Below are 27,196 nucleotides of genomic sequence, written 5' to 3' on the forward strand. Positions count from 1 at the left end.
AGGGAGTCAACGATGCCTCCTGTGTTTGGGCCTGAAACTCCTCTAAGAATGGAGTTACCATCTCCTGAAAAAGGGAGGACTCAGGAGAAGCATGTTTTGGTGGAAGTCCTATAATCAGGAGTTTGGTTTTTGTACATGTTGAGTTTAAGGTGCACATTAGCTTTCCCAGTGGATGTATTGAGTAGGTAGTTGGATATCTGAACTTAAAGACAGAGAAGAGATCAGGCTGGAGATAAATTACGAAAGTAGTCCCAAAGCATTCAGGAAGAAGTGTAAACTGAATGTCTGGATTTTGCTGCTAAACCTAACCAGTAGATTTGAGGACAGTCTTTTTTACCTCAGGTGTGGTCATGTGGTGGCATTTTTGTTGTCTTTGGGGTCAGACCTGCATTTGAATACTAGCTCTGTTTACTAATTAAGTGACCTCAATTATGTGACTTAATCTCTTCTAGTTTCAGTTTCTTCATCTATAAAATGGGTTAATTGGACTCATCCCATAGTGTTGTTGAAATTAAATGAAATAAGAGCAATGCTTGGACATAGGAAGTACTTAATAAATATTTATCTACCCCTTTTTTAGGTTTAGTTTCTTGCATTCAACCCAAACTAAGAGAACATGAGCTTCTCTTCCAAGATAAAAGAAATCTGAATTTAAAGCCTACTCCCGCATACACTTTTTTGGTGATGCCTACTTAATAACAAGCCCCAAAAGGGATCTCAAGTCTATTTCCTATCAAATGATAACAATCTTTTAAAAGAAAGAACTCCAGTGAAGTTTATAGAAGGGACAGGGAAAGAAGTTGTAGATTCTAACTATTTTTTAAAATATTTTACTTATTTATTCATGAGAGACACACAGAAAGGCAGAGACTTAGGCAGAGGGAGAAGCAGGCTCCTTGCAGGGAGCCCAATATGGGACTCAGTCCCAAGACTCCGAGATCACGACCTGAGCCGAAGGCAGACGCTCAACTGCTGAGCCACCCAGGCGTGCTGTAGGTTCTAGTATTAAAAGGTTTCACATACAAAAGCAGAGTGAAGGTTCAGGTAGAAGCACCAAGCAGCAAATCCACCAATCAGTCGTGGGTAATTTACATCAAAGCCTAAGTAAATCCACATGAGCCATGATGATGACCTATAGAAAAAAATAGTGCCCTTTGCAGGCTGGACTATTTAAATCAAAGGGAATTATCTCATTAATTCCCTGATGATCCTGGTGGAGCTTTGCTAATGGGACACTCCTGGGATTTAGCTAAATCCCACATCTATTTTCTATAATCATAGCTTGACTGTCTCAAAAAGTACCCACTTAAGGTGTTCACATTTCATTCATTTCATACAGTGAATATTTGAGCACCTACTATGGGCCATGTACTTCTTGAGGGAAAGAATGATAAATAGGTATAATTCCTGTCCTTAAATTCTTCACAGTAAATAAGAAAGAAAACAATACATGTAAACAAATAGAGTGTATGCTAAATGCTGGAATAGAGTATTACAGCACTGAAAGTAATGTAGTCATTTTACCCTGGGAGATTATAAAAGCAATATAGAAGTTACCTCTAGACTGAGCTGTTAAGATTTAGAATTGCTCACGTGAAAAATTTCAGGTAAAGTCATTTTAAAAAGAGCACACCATAAGCAGAATCATGGAGGCATGTTCAGGGAAAAAAGAAAAAGGCATAATTTGATTAATAGAATAGTTTTGTTTTTATGGTGGTGGGAAGGAGAAAGTGACCACTAGTTTGGAAAGCAATTTTTTCCCTAACCCTTCTCCAGCTCCAGACAAGAACATTTTAACTTTCTAACCATCTTTTGATGAGTTCCCTAGTGAGCCATGTGACCAAAAGACCAAAAACAACCAAAAAACATTAAAAATACTAGAATTTTCTTTCTTCATTAGGATTAGACATGACATTTATTTTCTAGGGGAATCCTGAACTGGTCTCTGTAACATCATTTGTCTTCCAGTGAAGGACACCTAAGAGATTACCCCCAGCATATTCCCATCACTGTCCTAAATTAAAATTTATTAAGTAAAACATCATTCAGAGTAGCTGCCTTCTCCTCAGCCTTCCTGTTTGTTATGAAAAGGTTCTCAGTTTCTCCTCCAAGCATCTTCCAGCAGTCTTCTTTTGAAAGCATAAATATTTCACATTGCAGGAAATCCATGGTACTCAGTATTTTCAGCCCTGAGGGAACAAGAAAGCCTGTTCACAGTGCCTTGGTTTAGCTAGATAGTAATTCCTTTAGCTTGGTTCCCTTCTCATATCTACTCCTCCCTCTACCCCTAAGAACTTTCAAGTTTTCTCTACTATTACCACCAACCATGGATGAAAGAGAGTGCCTACATTTTCTGCAACTTTCCCCACCCTCCATCAATCCCTGTGCCAAATTTTCTCGGTCGCTTTCTTTTTTTTTTTTTTTTAAAGATTTTATTTATTTATTTATTCATAGAGATGCAGAGAGAGAGAGAGAGAGAGAGAGAGGCAGACACAGGCAGAGGGAGAAGCAGACTCCATGCAGAGAGCCTGACGTGGGACTCGATCCAGGGTCTCCAGGATCACGCCCTGGGCTGCAGGCGACACTAAACCGCTGTGCCACCTGGGGCTGCCCCTCGGTCGCTTTCTTTGGGCTTTTTAAGATCTGCCCTCATTTACTTTTTTGTGCCAGTAACTTAAACACCAGATCTTCAGTTAGCATTGATCTTTGAGATTAGAGCTAATGATGATGACGATGATGGCAGTAGTGACAAGTGCTACCACATGGAGTATTTACTGTGTACCAGACACTGTCCTAAGCACTTTGCCTCTAATAATTTATTTCATCCTCACAGCAGCCTTTTGAGATAGCTACCACTTTATCCTCACTTCACAGGTAAAGAAATGAAAGCATGGAGAGTTAAGCAGTCTGCCTGAGGTCACACAGTATAGTATCTGGTAGAGGAGTACCCCATTCTGTTTCAGACCCTGAGTTAGCAAGGCAGTTTTCCTGCAAGAACTGAGTCTTATTCATTTCTGCATCCTCAATTCAAAGCATAGAAAGCAAGTGTTCCATCCCTGTTGGAATTAGTGCAAAGTGCCAGACCATCAAGTTAATACAGAGGATTGTGTCATCTGGGGTAAAAAAAAAAAAAAAAAAATGTACAGAGAGTGATTCAAAACTCTGGTTGAGAATACAGTATATTGGGACCATCTGGACCTGTTTTATTATGAGTCCTCAGAGTCCTCATAGAACATTTAAAAATAAAATCTTTTTAGTCTCTTCTCTCTGGCTTCTGAAATATTTTTTATTAACTAGCAATAGGGATCTGACATTGAGTAATGGCCCTCTTTCAGAAACAAAAGTGGATTGACATTTGTCCTTTTTTATTTTTCTATTAAAGCCTGTGCTGCCAGAGGTGCTGGTCTTTGATGTTAAGGTATTATATTTGTGACCATGATTAAAAGGATGATAATAAAACCATTAGAGTGTTCTAATTTTAATATTAGTTCAAATACAACAAAATTAGGCATGGCCTCTATCTCATGGGAGTACTCCATCTAAATGTTAAAGAGCACATAGTTGATATAAATAGGACCAACAGTCATGCATTGACTATAATATCAAGCATTCCCTAAGTATAAATGCTGTTAATAGCATCCAACTTGCCTCATTCCAGGGGATGAATTCAGCATCCCTGAAACTTGTTCACTATGTGATTATTAAATTTTCGTCTTTTAAAAAAATAATAAAATGGAAAGAAACTGGAACAGGAGTCGAGGGTAATTCACTCTGTGATCTAAGGGAAGTCCCTTGCCATCACTTACTCCCATCATGTCCTGTAGACCTGACTTTGTTGACTCACGCCCCATTCCATCACGTGCTGTATTCAGGGTTTAAAAAATACGGTCTCGGGTAGCCCCAAGTGGCTCAGCGGTTTAGTGCCGCCTTCAGCCCAGGGCCGGATCTTGGAGACCCAGGATTGAGTCCCACGTCAGGCTCCCTGCATGGAGCCTGCTTCTCCCTCTGCCTGTGTCTCTGCCTCTCTCTCTATGTCTCTCATGCATAAATAAAAGTCTTTAAAAAATAAATAAATAAATAAATAAATAAATAAATAAATAAATAATAAAATAAAATAAAAAAGATGGTCTCTGAGGTTTTAACTTTAAAATTACATGTTTCCTTTTGAATGAATGCACGCTCTATTTGGGGTTTTTACTTTGTCAGAAATAATAATAGCTCAATATATTACATATTTAATCTGTGTTAAATGTGTTGTCCACATTATTGCATTTTAATACTGGCATAACTTGAAAGATCTTTTAATTACCATTTTTCAGACAATAAAACTGAGATATTGTGGTTGTATAATTTCTCAAGGTCACCCAGATGTTTACTTTGTTCTTCCTCCTCTCAAGACTTACTGTATTTTGTCTCAAGTTACTTGTGCATTTCTCATACCATCTGCCATATGTACAATATTTACTCTGTGATTTATATTGGCTGTTTCATGAGTATTCATCTCATCTCCTTCAGCTATTTGAGGATGGAGATTTTGTCATATTTCTTTATATTCCTCGTAGGGGTTTGAAACTTTGTCAATTTTCAAACTTAAAAAGTAAGAAATAAGTGAGTAACTTCTCTCACCCCCTCAACCTTTCTAAGTTCATGCTGTTTGAGATTCCTTGTGACTATTGTATCACTCTCCCCAGCCTCATATTACTGAAGATCCTGGTCTTTAATTCAATGTTTACAATATTATTTTCTTTCTTTCACTTTTCTCCCTAGGTTGATGTCTTATAAATTTACTTATTTTTTAAAAATAAAAATATCTTTACTTTTCTTTTTTTTTTTTTAAAGATTTTATTTATTCATGAGAGACACAGAAGAGAGAGAGAGAGAGAGGCAGAGACACAGGCATAGGGAGAAGCAGGCTCCATGTAGGGAGCCTGATGTGGGACTCAATCCTAGGACTCCAGGATCACACCCTGAGCCGAAGACAGGTGCTTAACTGCTGAGCCACTCAGGCATCTCTAGCTTTACTTTTTTTTATATCAAGATAATACATACTTCTGTAGACTATTCAAAAATTACAGTAAAATAATTTTTCCAAAGTAAAAATCTTTAGGAATCTTATTCCCCAGAGGTACAGATATAACATTTTAATCCTTCCAGACATTCATACAGAAGTGTGCATTCTTATATGCATGTGTGCATATAAATATGTCATAACTTTGATAGAGTGAAATGTGCTATTTTTTTCTTTATATTATGAAATCTTTCCATATTAATACAGGTAGATGGGCAGCCCCGGTGGCGCAGCAGTTTAGCACTGCCTGCAGCCTGGGGTGTGATCCTAGAGACCCGGGATCGAGTCCCACCTCAGGTTTCCTGCATGGAGACTGCTTCTCCCTCTGTCTGTGTTTCTGCCTCTCTCTCTCTCTCTCTCTCTCTCTCTCTCTCTCTGTGTGTGTGTCTCTATGAATAAATGAACAAAATCTTAAAAAATAATAATAATATAGGTAGATGCATATAGCATTCCATGGCATTGATTGACATTTTATATCCAGTCTGCTAACTGCAAACATTTAGGTGGCTTCCAGCTTTTCACTATTAAACACAATGCTGTGGTGAATATCATTGTATAGCCATACCTCATTTTATCGTGCTTTTGCTTTATTGCAATTTGAAGTTAATGCATTTTTTTCCGCATTGGAGGTTTGTGGCAACCCGCATCCAGCAAGTCTGCCAATGTCATTTTACCAACAGCATTTGCTCACTTCATGTCTCATGTATTGCATTTTGCTAATTCTTGCAGTATTTTAAACTTTTTCATAATTATTGTATTTCTTGCGCAGATCTGTGACCCGTGATCTTTGATGTTATTATGGTAATTGTCTTGGGGGTGCCACAAAATATGCCCATATAACGTGGAGAATTTAATCAGTAAACACGGAGTATGTTCTGACTGTTTCACTGCTCTTCTGACAGCCATTCCCCCGTCTCTCCTCAGACTTCCCCATTCCATGAGACACGACAATGGTGACATTAGGCCAGTTACTAACCCTACAGTGGCCTGTAAATGCTCAAGTAAGAGGAAGAGTTGTACATCTCCTCACTTTAAATCAAAAGCTACGGGGATCCCTGAGTGGCTCAGCGGTTTAGGGCCTGCTTTCGGCCCAGGGTGTGATCCTGGAGTCCCGGGATTGAGTCCCACATCAGGCTCCCTGCATGTGTCTCCCTCTGCCTGTGTCTCTACCTCTCTCTCTGTGTCTGTCATGAATAAATAAATAAAATCTTTCAATCAATCAATCAATCAAAAGCTAGAAATGATTCAGCTTAGTGAGGAAAGCACATCAAGAGCTGAAAGAGGCCAAAAGCTAGGCCTCTTGTGCCAACCGTTAACCAAGTGGTGGATGCGAAAGAAGAGATCTTGAAGGGCGTGACAAGTGCTACTCCAGGGAACACACAAATGATAAGGAAAGAAAACAGCCTAATTGCTGATCTGGAGAAAGTGTGAGTGATCTGTAGGGAAGCTCAAACCTGGTGCAACACTACCCTAATCCAAAGCCTAACCCAGAGCAAGGCCCTAACTCCCTTCAGTTCTGTGGAGGCTGAAAGAGGTGAGGAGGCTGCAGAAGAAACATTTGAAGCTAGCAGAGGTTGGCTCATGAGGTTTAAGGAAAGAAACCATCTCCATAACACAGAAGTGCAAGGCGAAGCAGCAGGTGCTCATGGAGTAGCTGCAGCAAGTTCCACAGAAGATCCAGTTAAGATCATTCATGAAGGTGGCCACACTAAACAACTAATCAGATTTCCAGTGTAGATGTAAAAGAGTCCACTACCAGAGGAAGATACCACATAGAACTTTGGTAGCTAGAGAGGAGAAGTCAATACCTGGCTTCAGAGCTCCAAAGGACAGGCTGACTCTCTTGTGAGCTGCTTATGCGGCTGGTATCTCTGAGTGGAAGCCAGTGGCTCACTTACCATTCTGAAAGTCCCAGGGCCCTAAAGCAGTATGCTAACTCTACTCTGCCCGTGCTCTGTAAATGGAACAACAAAGCCCGGATGTCAGCACATTTATTTACAACAAGACTGCCTGAATATTTCAAGCCAGCTGTTGAGACCTGCTGGTCAGAAAAAAAAAAAAAAGAAAGAGAGAGAGAGAGAGAGATTCCTTTTGGAATCTTGCTGCTCACTGGCAGAGCACCTGGTCCCCCACAAGCTCTGATGGAGTGGAGATGTAGGAGATTCATGTTGTTTCCACGCCTGCTAACACAGCATCCTTTCTGCAGCCCATGGACCAAGGAGTCATTTCAATTCTCAAGTCTTACTATTTAAGAAATACATTTGAAGGGCTAGAGCTGTTGGAGATTGTGCGTCCTCTGGTGGGTCTGGGCAAAGTAAATTGGAAACTTTCTGGAAAGGGTTCAACATTCTAGAGAACATCGAGAACATTCCTGATTCACAGGAGGGGTCAAAACAGCAACATTAACGGGAGTGTGGAAGAGGTTGATTCCAACCTTCATGGAGGACTTGGAGGGGTTCAAGACTTCAGTGGAGGAAGTAGCTGCAGATGGGGTACAAACAGCGAGAGAACTGGAATTAGAAGTGGAGCCTGAAGATGGAACTGAATTGCTAGAAACTCATCATAAAACTTGAACCAATGAGAAGAGTTGCTTCTCGTGGATGAGCAAAGAAGGTGGTGTCTGGAGATGGGAGTCTACTTCTGGTGAGGATGCTGTGAAGACTGTTGACACGACAACAAAGCATTCAGAACGTTCCATACACTCTGTCAATAAAGCAGCTGCAAGGTTTGAGAGGACAGACTCAGTTTTTTTTTAAATTTTTATTTATTTATGATAGTCACAGAGAGAGAGAGAGGCAGAGACACAGGCAGAGGGAGAAGCAGGCTCCATGCACCGGGAGCCTGACGTGGGATTCGATCCCGGTTCTCCAGGATCGCGCCCTGGGCCAAAGGCAGGCGCCAAACCGCTGCGCCACCCAGGGATCCCCAGACTCAGTTTTGAAAGAAGTTCTGCTGTGGGTAAAATGCTATCAAATACTACTGCCTGCTACAGAGAAGCGGTTCGTGAAAGGGAGAGTCCATTGATGTGGCAAACATTTTGTTGTCTTAAGAAACTGCCGCAGCCTCCCCAGCCTTCATTGACCAGCACCCTGATCAGTCAGCAGCCATCAACAGGGAAGCAAGACCCTCCAACCAGCAAAAGGAGTCTATCTGGGGACACCTGGGTGGCTCAGGGGTTGAGCGTCTGCCTTTTACTCAGGGCATGATCCTGGGGTCCTAGGATCAAGTTCTGCATCGTGCTCCCTGCAAGGAGCCTGCTTCTCCTTCTGCCTGTGTCTCTGCCTCTCTCTGTGTGTCTCTCTTGAATAAATAAATAAAATGCTTTAAGAAAAAAAGAAAAGGACTATCTGAACGCTCAGATGATGGTTAGCATTTTTTAGCAATAAAGTTTTGGTTTTGTTTTTTTTTTTAAGATTTTATTTATTCATGAGAGACACACAGAGGCACAGTCACAGGCAGAGGGGGAAGCAGGCTCCATGCAGAGAGCCCGATGTGGAACTCGATCCCGGGTCTCCAGGATCACACCCCAGGCCACAGGCGGCACCAAACCGCTTCACCACCGGGGCTGCCCGATCTGTAAATATCTTCAGACACAATGCTATTGCACACTTAATAGACTATGTATAGTGTAAATACAACTTTTATGTGCACTAGAAAACCAAAAATACATTTGACTGGCTTTCTTTGTGGTGACCTGGAACCGAACTGGGCAGTATCTCTGAGGTAGGATTTTTGTATCTTGTAAACAGTTTTTCCTAATTGTGTGTCCCACTATTAAAACCAAAACTTTAGCAGTTTAACCAGTTCAAGTTAGCAAGACTTTTTCTTTGTTTTCTCCTTCTCCAATAAGAAATTTTATTTTAGCCTCTTGAAATTTCTTCTAATAGAGTTTAGGGCTCATAAAAAAAGGAAAAGTCCCTCTAATAAATGCTGCAGTTTGATTGCCTGTACTGAGTTCAGTTAACTACCAAGGTTTCAAATAGGTTTCGATTTGCAAAAAGCACTGAGTACTTTAGGCAGCCGACCTTATTCTGAATATCACAGCCTGACTGGAATTGTGAGACAACCAAGGCACCAAGGTGCACTGAATGCCATCAGTGTAGCTCAAGCTATAGTGAGGATGCTCTTGGACACTGGTCTTTCTTCAAGTGATCTTCCTAGACATAAAAATAGTCTCTTCCCATCAGGTAGCCTGACTCCAGAGTCTGAGCTACTAACCACTAAGCTATAATGTATCTCCTTTATTTTTTTTAATATTTATTTATTCATGAAAGACACACAGAGAGAGGCAGAGACACAGAAAGAGGGAGAAGCAAGCTCCATGCAGGAAGCCCCACATGAAACTCAATCCTGAGTCTCCAGGATCAGGCCCTGAGCCGAAGGCTGACACTCAACCGCTGAGCCACCCAGGCATCCCATGTATCTCCTTTAAAAGTCTGACTCCTCAGATGTGCCCAGGGATGTAATATTCACAAAGGGTTTAACCTACTACACTTGAATCTCCAAAAGTCCTAAGAAGCAAGAATCAGTGGCCTTGTTTTGCAGACAAGAAGGTAGAGGCTGAAAAAATGTGGCAACACCTTGTTCTTTGGTCTCCCAGTTCTGCTCTCTCCTACCACATACAGCCAGCCACCTCTAGCCACATGGCCAGTCATTTGCTTGTTATAATGATGGAGGGGTTGCATCACTCAGAACAATAAACCTACTGTGCAAGAGCTAATGCACTGCTGTAAGTAAATTATTTTCTTCTTCTTCAGAGATGACCCTGGCTCAGATCTTTAGACCTAAAAGAATGAATATTAGCTATTTATACACATAAATGAAATAATAATCTCTTAAGTTTGTACATAATGCTAATGTTCTAGATGCTTCCTGATCAAAATATGGGGAAGCCTGCAAAGCCAGTCTTAGTACCATAATGAATTTCAGACCATCTTTGAAGTTCCTCAAGTAGCAGAGTAAGCCAGGACAAAAGTGGTCTCTGAAGAGGGACTTGCTTTGCCGTTGAGAAGCGGAATGGTATAATGGAAGGGAAAAAGTTGAGTCAAATGATAAGGATTAGAGCTCCTCTCCTACCATACATGTGTGTGTACAAGTTACAGGAGTCATTTAATCTGAGTCTCATTTTGCGAAATTATAGCCTTACTCCTCTTTTCCATACTACCACAAAAGGGCAGGTCTAAAGGGATGTCCTTTTCCTATTTCTAATTCAGGACTTTGTGAGATTGAGTTGAATCACTGAAGTTTAGGGAAATGAAGGAAAGAAATATCACAATGTGTACAAATTTAGGACAATTCTGGGAAATTTTAAAGGACCTAAGGATCAGTTGTTTTTCCGGTTGGTTTGTTTGAAAACAAAATACTACTGAGAACACCATGTGTATGTTATAGGGTGCTGTCATAAGCACAGTCCACTTCTGGCACTTGCATTGAGAACAGCCTGTTAAGTGACTTGGCCAACATCATGGAGGTGGTGGGTCAAGCTAAAAAAAATATGGAGAAACAAATATATGGCAGCCATATCTTTCAGTAATGATCTACTGGTGGCCTTTCAAAGGTCGATAGCCAGTATTCGGGAGCCACATCCCTCTTGGAGATACAAATTTTCCTACTTCTAGTTTTGGGACAGCAGTCATGGCCCTGAGACCTTTTTTGGTAATGGGGAGGGGGTAATATTAGGATAATTCAGGGTTGTTGTTTTTTTTTTTAATGATTATTTGAGAACAAGGGAGCACACACACATGGGCAGAAAGGCAGAGGGAGAGTATCTCAAGCACACTACCCACTGAGTGTTGAATGTGGTATAGGGCTCCATCCCTTGACTGATGAGATCATGACCTGAGCCAAATGCTTAACCAACTCAGCCACCCATGTGCCCCTAATTCAGTCTTTTTAAAATTTTTATTTATTTTTTTCAGTCTTTTTTTTTAAAGTATTTATTTGAGAGAGAACACATGCACACATAAGCTTGCAGGGGGAGTAGGGGCAGAGGAAGAGGGAGAAGCAGACTCCCTGCTGGGCAGGAAGCCCAATACAAGGATCAATCCCCAGACCTTGGATCATGACCTTGAGCCTCAGGCAGATGCTCAACCAATGGAGCCACTTAGGTGCCCCTAATTCAATCATATAGTAGAAAATGGCAGGGACTAGCACAGTGGACTTCTCAAAATGAATTTTGGCTACTATGCCTAATTAAGTGGCCAGGAATAGCTGTGCAAAACTGTGGCAAAGTATGATATCTGTAATCATAGGCGAATATAAGAAAGATAGTATAATTTTAGTTCAGGTATTTGTTCTTTGCTTTTTGAAATCAAAATTTTTTCCATAAAAAGAGTAACAAATGTTCAGAGTAAAAATAGAGTATATAACTGAAAGTTAAAGGACTGAAATGAGTTACAGTCCATACTTATCCCTAGTCATCAGTGCCACTCTCCAGTGAGATCTTTAATATCGTTTATATTACAGATATTTATGTGAATCCTAGAAATTGTTTATCCATATTTAAAACATTACAAAAAGTTCAGCCTTTTTTTTTTTTTAAAGATTATTTATTTATTTATTAGAGAGAGATAGAGAGGCAGAGACACATGCAGAGGGAGAAGCAGGCTCCATGCAGGGAGCCCAACGCAGACTCGATCCCGGGTCTCCAGGATCACGCCCTGGGCGGAAGGCGGCGCTAAACCACTGAGCCATCCAGGCTGCCCAAAGTTTAGCTTTTAAAAATGATTTTATTTATTCATGAGAGACACAGAGGCAGAGAAATAGAGGGGGAAGCAGGATCTTTTTTTTTTTTTTTTTTTAAGATTTACTTATTTATTATTCAGAGAGAGAGAGAGAGGCAGAGACACAGGCAGAGGGAGAAGTAGGCTCCATGCAGGGAGCCCGACATGGGACTCGATCCCAGGTCTCCAAGATCACATCCTGGGCCGAAGGCAGGTGCTAAACTGCTGAGCCACCCAGGGATCCCCAGAAGCAGGATCTTTGCAGGGAGCCCGATGTGGGACTCAATCCCAGGACCCGGAGATCATACCCTGAGCTGAAGGCAGATGCTCAACCACTGAGCCACCTAGGCATCCCAAAAGTTTAGCCTTTAAAAATACATATAGAGCATGTGGATGGCTTAGTCAGTTCAGCATCCAGCTTGATTTCAGCTAAGGTCTTGATCTCAGTGTTGTGAGTTTAAGTCCCGTGCTGGGTTCCATGCTGGGTATGGAGCCTACTTAAAAAATACATACATACATACATACATAAAAAAATATATATATATAAATATATATATATGTAATTTTAACACCTTTCCATGTCAATATATGTATATATTTTAAAGATTTTATTTATTCATGAGAGACACACAGAGAGAGGCAGAGACATAGGCAGAGAAAGAAGCAGGCTCCATGCAGGAAGCCCAATGTAGGACTTGATCCTGGGACTCCATCACACCCTGAGCCAAAGGCAGACGCTCAACTGCAGAGCTACCCCAGCATCCCTCCATGTCAATATATAGATCTACCTTACCCTTTTTTAAAAAATTTATTTATTTATGATAGTCACAGAGAGAGAGAGAGAGAGAGAGAAGCAGAGACACAGGCAGAGGGAGAAGCAGGCTCCATGCACCAGGAGCCCGATATGGGATTCGATCCCGGGTCTCTAGGATCGCACCCTGGGCCAAAGGCAGGCGCCAAACCGCTGCGCCACCCAGGGATCCCTACCTTACCCTTTTTAACAATTGCCTGTATTTAGTTATGTGAATATAAATTTAACTAATCCCTGCTTATGAGCATTTAGAATGTTCCAATTCTTTGCTATTATAAACATCACTGCAAAAAAAATCCTAGCTTAACAATCTTTGTGCTTATGGGAAAATATCCTATAAGTGAATAAATTCCTAAAAGTGGCATTGCTAGGTAAAAGAGTATGCATATTCACTTTGAAAAGTATCACCAAACCAATCCCCAAAAACATCACACCAGTTTACATCCCACCAAAAAGAGTATACAGATGTCTGTTTCTCAATACCTTGCCACTACTGGGTATTATGAAACATTTATTTTTTTTAAGATTTATTTATTTATCTACGAGAGACACAGAGAGAGAGAGAGGCAGAGACACAGGCAGAGGGAGAAGCAGACTCCATGCAGGGAGCTCGATGTGGGACTCGATCCCGGGACTGTGGGATCACATCCCGGGCCGAAGGCAGGCGCTCAACCGCTGAGCCACCCAGGCATCCCTTTTTAAAGATTTTATTTATTTATTTATTCATGAGAGACACAGAGAGAGGCAGAGGGAGAAGCAGGCTCTACACAGGGAGCCTGATGTGGGACTCAATCCCAGGACTCCAGGATCATGCCCTGGGCTGAAGGCAGACGCCAAACCACTGAGCCACCCAGGTGTCCCTAGATCTTGGTTTCTAATTGCCATTCTCCAATAAATAAACCAAAGCTCCTTGGAGAAATGGCTGACTCTGGGGTTAGTGCAGGAAAAATACAAGATGAGCCTGGAACATTTTGTGATGCCAGAAAGAAAGGAAGTGTTCAAAAAATGATGGAGGCATATTGAATAGACATAGGTGCTAACTTGAAGGAACTCCCAATGGCTAAGGCTGGACCATCTGGTCAATAAAATAATGACAGGGGATAGATTATAACATGTAGAATAAGAGAAATATTCATGACTTCACACTGATAAATAAATGAATAAACCAATAAACAGGGGGAAAGGCCTTCTCTCTTACAGAAGAATCCCAATTAATAAATGTAGAAAGAATGATGACAACAGAAAATCACCATTAGGCAAGTGTCACAGTAATAACCACTGCAGGCAAGAACTAGAGGATGAATGCAAAAGTTTGATGAGAAACAGAATATTTGCACAGTCTCAAAGTATCTCCCCATAAGATTGATTAATTATGAAGTAAAAAATGGTAACCTCATAGTGGGGAAGCCAAGCAGACATTACTTTAAACAAGTGATAAAAGTTAGTATCATTAGTAAAAGGAACAACAACACATGTCCTCAATAGGCTGCACTGAGAAGCGCACAACTACACTTCTGTGCTATTGCTGTAAAATTGTACAACCTCAGGGGATCCCTGGGTGGCTCAGTGGTTTAGCGCCTGCCTTCAGACCAGGGCATGATCCTGGAGTCCCAGGATCGAGTCCCACATCGGGCTCCCTGCATGGAGCCTGCTTCTCCCTTTGCCTGTCTCTGCCCCCCCCCCCTGTCTTTTGTGAATAAGTAAATAAAATCTTTTTAAAAAATTGTACAACCTCAATCTAATCACGACAAAATATTAGACAAATGCAAATTGAGGAACTTTTTACAAAATAATTGGTCACTACTCTTAAAATATATCGAGTTCAAGAAAAACAAAGACAAACAGGATTTGTCAGAGACTGGAAGAGACAAAACAAAACAACAAGACATCATAACAACTAAATGCAGTATAGGAGCCTGAACTGGATCGGGTAAGAAAATAAAACATTGGTGGGAAAACTGGCAACATCCCAGTAGGTATGGAGATTAGTTAACATAACTGTCTAAGTGTTAATCTGTACTGTACCACTGTACTGTAATATGAATATAAGATGTTGACATTAAGGGAAGCTGGATGAAGGGTCTTTGAGAATTTTTAAAAGATTTTATCTATTTATTTATTTGAGAGAGTGAGACAGAGAACATGAGTGTACGTATGGGGGGAGGGTCAAAGGGGGAAGGAGAGGGAGAGGGAAAGGGAGAATCCCAAGCTGAATGCTGAGCCCCACACAGGACTTGATCACACGACCCTGCGATTATGATCTGAGCCGAAACCAAGAGTCAGACACTCAACTGAGTCACCAAGATGCCCATGAGAATATACTTTTTTTAAGATTTTATTTATTCATGAAAAACACAGAGAAGAGAGACAGAGAGAAGCAGGCTCCATACATGGAGCCCGACCTGGGACTCGATCCCGGGTCTCCAGGATCACACCCTGGGCTGAAGGTGGCGCTAAACCGCTGAGCCACCCGGACTGCCCCCCATGAGAATTTCTATGTTGTTTTTCTAACTTCTCTGTATGATTAACATCATTTTTTTAAAAGTCAGAATGGTAGTGCCCCCAGACACACAGCAGAAGAAAATAAATCCTCTCTGGAGGATAGTACCTCCACCCAAAGTTCAAATTACCTCCACAATTTTCTAATAAAAACAATCAGATTGGGGTACCTGGGTGGCTCAGTTGGTTAAGTGTGTCTGCCTTTGGCTCAGGTCATGATCTCAGGGTCTTGGGATTGAGTCCCACCACATCGGGCTCCCTACTCAGCAGGGAGTCTGCTTCTCCCTCTGCTCCTCTCCCTGCTCATGCTCTTTATCTCTCCTTCTCGAATAAATAAAATCTTTAATAAAAAAAAAAGTCAGATTATAGTAAAATAAAAACAAAGCCAAACATACCCGTGAAAAAAAAGGACTCATGAGCAAGAACCAGCAGAGAGATCCACAAAAGACTTCAAATCCTACATTAAATATAAATCATAAGATGACTTTGACCATAATGTTTAGATACATAAAAGATTAAAACCCAAAATGTCTAGAAAGAAAAAATATTTGAAATTAAAACCCAATGGATAGTATCAAAATTGAAGACTTCTAAGACATCATTAAAAGAATAAGTCTGTAAGGTTCAGTTTGAGAGAAAGTATATCTGACAAAGGACCTGTATCAGAATATATAAAAATCCCTAACTCAATAAAAAAAAGACAACCTGATTTTTTTAATGGGCAAAGAAGTAGAACAGACATGTCACAGAAGACTTACGAATGGCCAATAAGCACATGAAAAAATGCCCAACATCACTGGTCACCAGGAAAATGTCAACTGAAATCATGAGATAACCTTACACATCTTTAAGAAGGCTGTATTTAAAAAGACTGACAACACAAAATCCTGGCAATTGTGGAGCAACTAGAATTCTCATACATTGTTGATGGGAATGTAAAATGGCAAAATCTACTTTGGGAAAAAGCCCTGCATTTTTTTGATATTAATTTTTTAAAGATTTTATTTATTTATTCATGAGAGACAGAGGCAGGCTCCTCACAGGGAGCCCGATGCGGAACTCAGTCCTGGGACCAGGATCACACCCTGAGCCAAAGGCAGATGCCCAACAGCTGAGCTACCCAGGCGTCCCAAAAGCCTTACATTTTTTATAAACAGAGTTTAAGAAGGCATGAAACAATTTAAGAGCAAATTACCAATTTAAAGACTAATCAGAAGGAGTAAGAAGACTAGTCAGAGGTATTATCCAGACAATAGTACACAGAGACAGGGATGGAAAACAGAAGAGATAGGGTTTATACTTACAGAGCATATGCTGACCTAAGTCTGTGACCTAAGTCAGAAGGAGTAAGAAGACTAGTCAGAGGTATTATCCAGACAATAGTACACAGAGACAGGGATGGAAAACAGAAGAGATAGGGTTTATACTTACAGAGCATATGCTGACCTAAGTCTGTGAAATTTTAAGATAAAATCTTAAAAAAAAAACAAAACCAAAACTTTATTGCTAAAAAATGCTAACCATCATCTGAGCGTTCAGATAGTCCTTTTCTTTTTTTCTTAAAGCATTTTATTTATTTATTCAAGAGAGACACACAGAGAGAGGCAGAGACACAGGCAGAAGGAGAAGCAGGCTCCTTGCAGGGAGCACGATGCAGAACTTGATCCTAGGACCCCAGGATCATGCCCTGAGTAAAAGGCAGACGCTCAACCCCTGAGCCACCCAGGTGTCCCCAGATAGACTCCTTTTGCTGGTTGGAGGGTCTTGCTTCCCTGTTGATGGCTGCTGACTGATCAGGGTGCTGGTCAATGAAGGCTGGGGAGGCTGCGGCAGTTTCTTAAGACAACAAAATGTTTGCCACATCAATGGACTCTCCCTTTCACGAACCGCTTCTCTGTAGCAGGCAGTAGTATTTGATAGCATTTTACCCACAGCAGAACTTCTTTCAAAACTGAGTCTGGGGATCCCTGGGTGGCGCAGCGGTTTGGCGCCTGCCTTTGGCCCAGGGCGCGATCCTGGAGAACCGGGATCGAATCCCACGTCAGGCTCCCGGTGCATGGAGCCTGCTTCTCCCTCTGCCTGTGTCTCTGCCTCTCTCTCTCTCTGTGACTATCATAAATAAATAAAAATTTTAAAAAAAAACTGAGTCTGTCCTCTCAAACCTTGCAGCTGCTTTATTGACAGAGTGTATGGAACGTTCTGAATGCTTTGTTGTCGTGTCAACAGTCTTCACAGCATCCTCACCAGAAGTAGACTCCCATCTCCAGACACCACCTTCTTTGCTCATCCACGAGAAGCAACTCTTCTCATTGGTTCAAGTTTTATGATGAGTTTCTAGCAATTCAGTTCCATCTTCAGGCTCCACTTCTAATTCCAGTTCTCTCGCTGTTTGTACCCCATCTGCAGCTACTTCCTCCACTGAAGTCTTGAACCCCTCCAAGTCCTCCATGAAGGTTGGAATCAACCTCTTCCACACTCCCGTTAATGTTGCTGTTTTGACCCCTCCTGTGAATCAGGAATGTTCTCGATGTTCTCTAGAATGTTGAACCCTTTCCAGAAAGTTTCCAATTTACTTTGCCCAGACCCACCAGAGGACGCACAATCTCCAACAGCTCTAGCCCTTCAAATGTATTTCTTAAATAGTAAGACTTGAGAATTGAAATGACTCCTTGGTCCATGGGCTGCAGAAAGGATGCTGTGTTAGCAGGCGTGGAAACAACATGAATCTCCTACATCTCCACTCCATCAGAGCTTGTGGGGGACCAGGTGCTCTGCCAGTGAGCAGCAAGATTCCAAAAGGAATCTCTCTCTCTCTCTCTCTCTCTCTCTCTCTCTCTCTCTTTCTTTTTTTTTTTTCTGACCAGCAGGTCTCAACAGCTGGCTTGAAATATTCAGGCAGTCTTGTTGTAAATAAATGTGCTGACATCCGGGCTTTGTTGTTCCATTTACAGAGCATGGGCAGAGTAGAGTTAGCATACTGCTTTAGGGCCCTGGGACTTTCAGAATGGTAAGTGAGCCACTGGCTTCCACTCAGAGATACCAGCCGCATAAGCAGCTCACAAGAGAGTCAGCCTGTCCTTTGGAGCTCTGAAGCCAGGTATTGACTTCTCCTCTCTAGCTACCAAAGTTCTATGTGGTATCTTCCTCTGGTAGTGGACTCTTTTACATCTACACTGGAAATCTGATTAGTTGTTTAGTGTGGCCACCTTCATGAATGATCTTAACTGGATCTTCTGTGGAACTTGCTGCAGCTACTCCATGAGCACCTGCTGCTTCGCCTTGCACTTCTGTGTTATGGAGATGGTTTCTTTCCTTAAACCTCATGAGCCAACCTCTGCTAGCTTCAAATGTTTCTTCTGCAGCCTCCTCACTTCTTTCAGCCTCCACAGAACTGAAGGGAGTTAGGGCCTTGCTCTGGGTTAGGCTTTGGATTAGGGTAGTGTTGCACCAGGTTTGAGCTTCCCTACAGATCACTCACACTTTCTCCAGATCAGCAATTAGGCTGTTTTCTTTCCTTATCATTTGTGTGTTCCCTGGAGTAGCACTTGTCACGCCCTTCAAGATCTCTTCTTTCGCATCCACCACTTGGTTAACGGTTGGCACAAGAGGCCTAGCTTTTGGCCTCTTTCAGCTCTTGATGTGCTTTCCTCACTAAGCTGAATCATTTCTAGCTTTTGATTGATTGATTGATTGAAAGATTTTATTTATTTATTCATGACAGACACAGAGAGGTAGAGACACAGGCAGAGGGAGACACATGCAGGGAGCCTGATGTGGGACTCAATCCCGGGACTCCAGGATCACACCCTGGGCCGAAAGCAGGCCCTAAACCGCTGAGCCACTCAGGGATCCCCGTAGCTTTTGATTTAAAGTGAGGAGATGTACAACTCTTCCTCTTACTTGAGCATTTACAGGCCACTGTAGGGTTAGTAACTGGCCTAATGTCTCCATTGTCGTGTCTCATGGAATGGGGAAGTCTGAGGAGAGACGGGGGAATGGCTGTCAGAAGAGCAGTGAAACAGTCAGAACATACTCCGTGTTTACTGATTAAGTTCTCCACGTTATTCGGGCATATTTTGTGGCACCCCCAAGACAATTACCATAATAACATCAAAGATCACGGGTCACAGATCTGCGCAAGAAATACAATAATTATGAAAAAGTTTAAAATACCGCAAGAATTAGCAAAATGCAATACATGAGACATGAAGTGAGCAAATGCTGTTGGTAAAATGACATTGGCAGACTTGCTGGATGCGGGTTGCCAATTTGGAAAAACAGTATTTGCAAAGTACAATAAAGCAAAGTGCAGCAAAACAGGGTATGCCTGTATTGAATTATGAATTTGGAAACAAGACAAACCCAAAGTTTACCATTTTAATGCTGTTACTTAGAAGTTGGCAAGTTCTTTCATTTCCCTGAACCTGTTCCCTCATTAGTAGATTGAGGGAGGGTGATAGGCTCTACTCTGGTTATGACAATTGAGATAATGCATTTAAAGCATTTAGCACAGTTCTTGGCTCACTATTCAGTACTGAGTACTCAGTACATATTACTAATGTTAGTTTAGGCCAAGGATGACTAACATTGTGTTTCTGACTGATTAAGAAAACTGAAACAAGGGGTGCTTGGGTGGCTTGGTTGGGCATCTGCCTTTGGCTCCAGTCATGATCCCCCCACGTCCAGATCTCTGTTTGGCAGGGAGCCTGCTTCTCCCTCTTCCTCTGTGTGCAGCTCTGCCTGCTTGTGAGCACCTGCTCACTCTCTCCCTCTCTGTCAAACAAACAAATAAAATCTTTAAAAAAAACAAAACAAAACAAGTTGATGGTGTCTGAAATTAAATTTAGAATAAGGGGCAGCCCCGGTAGCGCAGCGGTTTAGCGCCGCCTGCAGCCCAGGGTGTGATCCTGGAGACCCGGGATTGAGTCCCACATCGGGCTCTCTGCATGGATCCTGCTTCTCCTTCTGCCTGTGTCTCTGCCTCTCTCTCTCTCTGTGTCTCTCATGAATAAATAAATAAAATATTAAAAAAATAAATAAATAAATTTAGAATAAGGAAAAAAAAGTGATTTTGTTGTGTATTTTTTTTTTTAAGATTTTATTTATTCATGAGAGACACAGAGAGAGACAGAGACAGAGACACAGGCAGAGGGAGAAGCAGGCTCCATGCAGGAAGCCTGACATGGGACTCAATCCCCGGTCTCCAGGATCAGGCCCTGGGCCGAAGGCGGCGCTAAACCGCTGAGCCACCTGGGCTGCCCTTTTGCATGTTTTATAACTGTTTAAAAATTAGAACTATAGCCCGAGATTCTTATAAAGCTTTCTTGTGCAGGGGAGCAACATTTGTTGAATCTGTGGGACCAAAACAACGATGAGCAATTGCTTATATAGCACTTGAAGATAAAAACAACCATGGAGGGGCACCCAAGTGACTCAGTCCATTGAGTGTCCGACTCTTGGTTTTGACTCAGGTTGTATCTAAGAGTCATGGGATTGAGCCCCACATGGGTTCTGTGCTCGACAGGGAGTTTGCCTGGGTATTGTCTCTCCCTCTGTCATCCCCCACCCCTGTACTAAATAAATACTTTTTTTTAAGTTAAAAAAAGGGACGCCTGGGTGGCTCAGCGGTTGAGCGTCTGTCTTCGGCTCAGGACGTGATCCCTGGGATCCAGGATCGAGTCCCACATCGGGCTCTCTGCATGGAGCCTGCTTCTCCCTCCGCCTGTGTCTCTTCCCCTACCCCCTCTCTGTGTGTCTCTCATGAATAAATATATAAAATCTTAAAAAAAAAAAAACTATCAAACATGTATCTATTAATGGGAGAGCCTCACTGAACAGCTAGCCTACCATATCAACATTATTACCATCCCACCTCCTCCAGAAGCCTTTCCTAACCATTTCAGCACACGGTGATCTTTCCCAAGAACTCTTAAAGCTTACTGACCCCTTTTAGCCTCAAAAAAGCACTGAGGCAGTTACTTAAACTATCCTGTGGCTATCTTCTCTCAACTGGGCAGCGTTCAGGGCCAGTGCACACAGGAAGCTGGGGTGGGCCTTCAGGAGAAAGACGAGAGTTCAAATCTTATCAAGAAAGCATTCTTTCAAAATACTCTCCTGCGTATTCAAGAGAAGGTGCTGATATACTAAATGTCTTTGTTGTTCTGTGATGGAGCATTGGAGAATAGATGGATTAGGGTGGAAAATAACTGCCTTAGCCAACACTCCCCAGAGAATTAAAAATTGCAAAATATATCCTTGAGGAATAAATGGCAAAAATCTTTTTTTTTTTTTTTAAGATTTTATTTATTCATGAGAGAGAGAGAGAGGCAGAGACACAGGCAGAGCAAGAAACAGGCTCCATGCAGGGAGCCTGACGTGGGACTCGATCCCAGGTCTCCAGGATCAGGCCCTGGGCTGAAGGCGGTGCTAAACCGCTGAGCCACCCGGGCTGCCCAATGGCAAAAATCTTAACAGATATTGGTGCCTGACTGGCTCAGTTGAGGGAGTGTGCAACTCTTGATGCCAGGGTTGTGAATTTGAACCCCAAGCTAGATGTAGAAAAATTCTTTAAAAATAAAAACTTAAAAAAAAAATCTTAACAGACAAGACAGAGAACTTCAAATAGTGCCCGTGTTGAATGGAAATAAGAAATGTAGACAGAGATGATTTACCTGGGCTCTGCTAAGGAAATGAAAATAAAAGAATGAGAGAATATAAATACAGAAATTTCTAAGAAATAAAGGGATTTCTAAGGTAGTAGGTTTATCTGTCATACTCTTACATAAAACACTGAAACCTTCTCTCAATTTAGTAGATGTTTGCTGAGGTTCTGCTGTGTACCAAGTAATTATAATTCTATCGAACATTTGAGAGCTTACCATTCCTAGGCCTGTTTCTTCTGACTAGTAAAGTGGTCTTTACCAAGACAGACTCATCCATAGTGAAAGCAGGGATGGGAGTTTGTCTTGTTGGAGCACTAGGGAACACATGAACTGGGGTGGGAAGCCAATATTTCATCCTATTCTCTTTACGGAGTAGGAAATTGGAAAGGGATCCTTGGGAAACAAAAGGCTGAAATCTTAACAGACTTCCTTTGCACAGCCTCTGAATCCACCCTGAAGGTCTCCTCTGCTTGCAGGCATCAGAAGTTGAGAGACAACTCTCCATGCAAGTCCATGCCCTCAGAGAAGACTTTCGGGAGAAAAACTCATCAACCAACCAGCACATCATCAGGCTTGAAAGCCTTCAGGCTGAGGTGAGCCTTCCCATGTGGCAGTGCTTGAAGATGGAAGTGCTTTTCTCAGTGGAGGCGCTGTGCTAGATGTTTTGGATAAGGAGTCTTCTGAACTGGGAAACAAAACCCTGCTATATGTAAATTCTCTAAAGAGAGATGTATCTGTAGAAACTAAATGAGAAACATTCGATTCATGTTGCAGTGGGTAGCCTGTTGTCTGGAAGAATAATGTTGCTCAGAGTTACTGCTGAGTGTGTTGAAATCATGAATGACCTACTTTTACTGAATGTGTTGATTGGTCCAAAAACATTCTTGCCAATCCTAAATAGAAGATGGGAAAGAGCATTTTCCCTTTCTCCGTTCCATTTAGGTCCAGTTCAGTCTACTTTGATGGGATCTCTTATATTCTCACATATAAAATGAGAGAAACACAAGTAGCTACTTCATCGGGTTGTTGTATTTGATGAATTAATACATGAAAAGCACTCAATGTGGAGTGTTTGAGAGGCCAGAGCATGGCAGTCAGGGTCTGTGGCCCTCAGTGGGCCAGAGGGAAAGAAAAAGTAGCACTTAAGGGCCAACTCAGTGAGAACCCAGTTGTGGGAGGTGAGGAGAGGGGAGTCTTATCACCAACCCAAATGGGCTCTTCCCCCCCCCCAGAGGCTTGCACCTAATCTGATCCTAAGGGCCCTTAAGCTAGTTTGTCTGGACAGCAACCCTTTGGCTAAGTTACACTTAAAGGGATGGTCTAGAGCCAAATGAACGCACACACCCCCTGTGGTTAAGGAATCAGTAGGTGTAGTCAGGCCCAGAGAAACCCAGATGGCTGCTCCCTTTTTTTGGAAATGACCTGAAGATGTTTTTCCTAAAGTCTGTCAATATCTTCTCTTTTCTCCTGCCTGTCATTCCCTTCCCTTCTCCCTTCCCTTGGAAATACTACTGGTATTGAGCAGCAGGTTCTTGAAGTAAGTAGTTGGTTCTGGTGGGGTTTGGCATGCCTGTCTGTGACCACTTGTGTGCATGACTTGCCGTTCAACTGCCTTTACCAAGGTCTGACTCCTTCGAGTTGCCTGTTTTCCTCTTCCCTCTGCTTACTCTTTCAAGACCTTCGTGACTCAGAGTCATTCCCAAGAATGTTAATTGGCAGATTTGGTCACAAGTCTCAGGGTGTATAGGGTGGAGTTAGGCAGTGCCGATGCCTTACTTCATCCAGTAACACTGCTACTTTAAAAAGCCAACCTATGAAATTATTTAAGCATGTTTCCTCATGGAGCTCTGAACTTCTACGTTTTTTTAAAAGGGCTAGGATTGCCTGTTGGAACTGTATTATCTCATTATTTCACTGAGTGGAACTTGAGAAACAAAGATTATTCATGGAAGGAAAATATAAAGGTCAGAGGGTATTTAAATGAAAATCAACTAGAGTAAGAATTTCTTCATGTGGGTAAAATGCTTCAGTGTGGGGAATAGTGGCCGCATTCAGAAAGAGCTCTATTCCTTTTTGTCCCTTACCCAGGTGCACACTTGAGACAGTATTTCTTTGTTTGGCCAGATACCTGATCTCTCTGAACAAAGGCCACATACTTCATTTCCCCAGGACAGCATCCTATCTGATTGATTGGTGGCCAGGGAAGATCTCTGCCCTCTGAACAGAATTCTAGTGTGGCAAGTGAGAAGAGGCAAAAAGCAGAAGGAAAGGTGGATTTCAGAGAACTTCAGACATGTTAGACATTCATTTCCAGATCTCCCAGGAAAGAAATGGACTGTTCTCCAAGCCAAACTGGAATGCATGGAGAACATCTTAGCCATGTTGGGAGCAAGAAGCTGGTTAAGGGATGAGCCCAGCAGGGAACTGATAGTCAGGAGGAGCCAGTGGGACCTGCCTGCAGGACTTGGGAAGGCTTCCATAGCCCCTGAGTGGGGCAGTGTTCTTGGGGTGAAGCATCACTGACCTTGTGGAATGCTGGCACAGCTCCTGAGCCTATAGACTGTGAGGCCAAAAGGCTTGGCATATCTTTTCTCCTTTCCTTTGTTTTCTCACAGACATTGAAGAGACTAGACAGGCCTTACTAAAAGAAGATTTATATCTCTTGAGACTGGATAGCTATGCAGTGTACAGACATACCAACCTGTTTAATAAAAGGAGTGCAATTGCTCCTATTCATAGATTACTTGCTCAGGCAAAAAGACACTTTGAGTAAAATCAGTTACTATGTCCATGTCCTGTTCCTTCCAGGACACAGGCTGATGCAGGCACTACTTTGTTTTCTATACCCTGCTGGCTCCCACATTAACGTGGCGCACCAGGTCTGTACTGCCTGGTGATCCAGACCTGTTAGCAGTAGGGGAAAGTACAGAAGAGAGCCATCAAAGTGTATGACAAGATAGCAGCTCAAGAGGCTGTCTCAGGCATTTTCCTGAAAAGGAAGAATGGAATGGAGGGTGGGTTCCACTCCCCCATAAATTGTGGGATTGAGGTGAAGTCACGGGCAGGCAAGGTGGAGCCCTTCGCTGTCTTATCTGTGGAATTTCCAGAACACTGACCTTCCCTTCCTCTGCCTGGCATCCCACATTCCAGCTTCCCCAAAGCTCATCTCCCACCCCTTCCCAGACAGGTTTCTAGCAGGGAGGGGCTTTCTCTTCAGCTCAGGAGTTTGCAGCTGTTCTTTCAGGGATGGGGGCCCCTGGACAGACACTTGCCTTCATGTTTGAGGCTAGTGCCTCTTTTCCTCCTCCTCAGCCTGGGTGTGACTGCCCACCACTCCTGTGACTCTCCACCCTTTCAGATCAAGATGCTGTCAGATCGGAAACGGGAGCTTGAGCATCGTCTCAGTGCCACCTTACAGGAGAACGACCTGCTGCAGGGGACCGTGGAGGAGCTACAGGACCGGGTGCTTGTCCTGGAGAGACAAGGCCATGACAAAGACCTCCAGGTACTGCGGCAAAGAAGCTGTCCTGTAGGGCCAGGGCCAGATGAAAGGCTTATCTGCCTAACCAGCACCCCATCAGGGGTCAGGACAGGATAAAGGCAAGGCCCCTCTGTTGGCCTTGTCATTGTTCTCCTTGGGCACTCACCAGCTAGGCCAGTCTGGCTCTGCCGAAAACAAACGCATTGCTACCCACGGGTCATCTTTCCAATTTGTTCTGAGCCAATGGCCCCTGGAGCAATTTCTGAGAGTTCTTTCTGGGCTGTTAACATGACTGGAACATGGGGCGTGTCATTCTGCCTCCTAGGGTTTGTGAAATCTGCTAGAGATTTCAGAGGGAGCCTATGACTTTCTGTGCTTGGCTCACGATGCTCTCTGCGGCTGCTTTCCCAGGCTCATGCACTTAGCTTGCACTGAGCAGAATTCAAGAAGCTGCCTGCTGAACACAGCAAGACTTACATCCTGCTTCTAACAGTTACTAGAAAAGGCATAGGTTGACCCCTTTGTGAACCTAATTGGCCTCTTTTTCCTTCCTAAAGGAAAGTGCTTCGTGGCCATATTTGTCCTTATTTGGGACCTGCCATTAGTCCTCAGCTGAATCCCCAGGCTCACACTTGACAACCCCCTAAACAAAGATAACCGCTCCTAGCCTCCTCAGAAATAGTGTGTGACATCTGCTACAAAGGCAGCTTTGCCATAGTGGCCTAGGAGCACCTGGGGCCAGTGGCTAAGAGTGTACTGCTCCCCCTTGGGTACCCTCTGAGCATGCCAGCCAGTGGGGGAGATTGCAACAATGTCATTCATGTGGAGGCGGTCAGCCAAGCCCCAGATGAATCTCTCCCCAAAGACCAAGCCACGGCAGACCCCACTGGGCTCAGTGGTCAGCCATTGAGGAGAGCTGTAGGATGTGGGATAAGGTAACATCTTAAGCTAACATCACTTGTTATTGACACCATCAGCTAAGCTGCCATCTGAGTAATTAATGTCTTTCAGGGCAAATGAGCAGTATTACACCTTCCATGGTTTTTTTGTTTTTTGTTTTTTGTTTTTTGTTTTTTTTGGTACCTTCAGCTTAGAACTTTGCATACAGTAGGGCCTCTATAAATGTTGAAAAGAGAATGATGCTTGCCAAAGCCTCATAGCTATTCTCAAGGTGGAAAAGAGTTGGCTCATACTCTAAGCTGATGATGATAATAGTGGTGAACATTTGTATACTTCTTTACAGGGAACAGGGTGCTTTTGTATACATTCTAAAATTGAGGCTTAGAAAAAAGTGGATCATTTACCAAAGTATTATAGTTAAGTCCTGGTAGAATTGAAATTAGAGCCCTCCCACCTGCTTCACGTGGTGCTCAATGATAACATCTAGTGCATCCCTTGCTTCTGCCAGTCAGTGTCTCACCAGAATTTCTTACACCATCAGGCATTCTTCTGAGGTTGAGTATGAAGAAGGAAGAGAAATACAGGAAAACGGGGAAATGACCCCTGCCTAAAAGAGCCTTTCAGTCTAGCTTGAATTCACAAATGAGAAATCCTTATATCAAACCAAGAATTGGGGACCGAAGGATGGGGAAGAGCAGGACCAGCGTGCACCATCCAGTCCCTGGCTAGCACTGTGGGTTGTATGCTCTCTGGCAGAAGGAGCTCCAGGTCACACCACATTTACATTCTCACTGTCCGCACATCCACTGTCTTCTGGCTACGTTCTTCAAGGATGAGAGTCAGTGCCCCCACATCCTTTTTTTTTTTTTTTTAAGATTTTATTTATTTATTCATGACAGACAGAGACAGAGGCAGAGGGAAAGAGGGAGAGAAGCAGGCTCCATGCAGGAGCCTGACGTGGGACTCGATCCGTGGTCTCCAGGATCACGCCCCGAGCTGCAGGCAGCGCTAAACCGCTAGGCCACCGGGGCTGTCCAGTGCCCCCACATCCTA

At 42.8% G+C, this 27,196-nt stretch overlaps 1 protein-coding gene across 2 annotated transcripts in view; it reads left to right on the top strand.

The window, feature by feature from the left end:
• The window catches only part of BICDL1 (BICD family like cargo adaptor 1), a 102,248-nt gene that overhangs the window by 52,523 nt on the left and 22,529 nt on the right, over positions 1 to 27,196 (top strand). For both annotated transcript variants that reach the window (XM_038575290.1, XM_038575291.1), the window contains exons 3-4: positions 22,239 to 22,355; positions 25,121 to 25,267. In XM_038575290.1, the coding sequence (XP_038431218.1) occupies positions 22,239 to 22,355; positions 25,121 to 25,267 (264 nt within the window). The remainder of the gene's footprint in view (positions 1 to 22,238; positions 22,356 to 25,120; positions 25,268 to 27,196) is intronic.

Source organism: Canis lupus, chromosome 26, assembly GCF_011100685.1.
Source record: "Canis lupus familiaris isolate Mischka breed German Shepherd chromosome 26, alternate assembly UU_Cfam_GSD_1.0, whole genome shotgun sequence".
NCBI classification, from domain to species: Eukaryota; Metazoa; Chordata; class Mammalia; order Carnivora; family Canidae; genus Canis; species Canis lupus.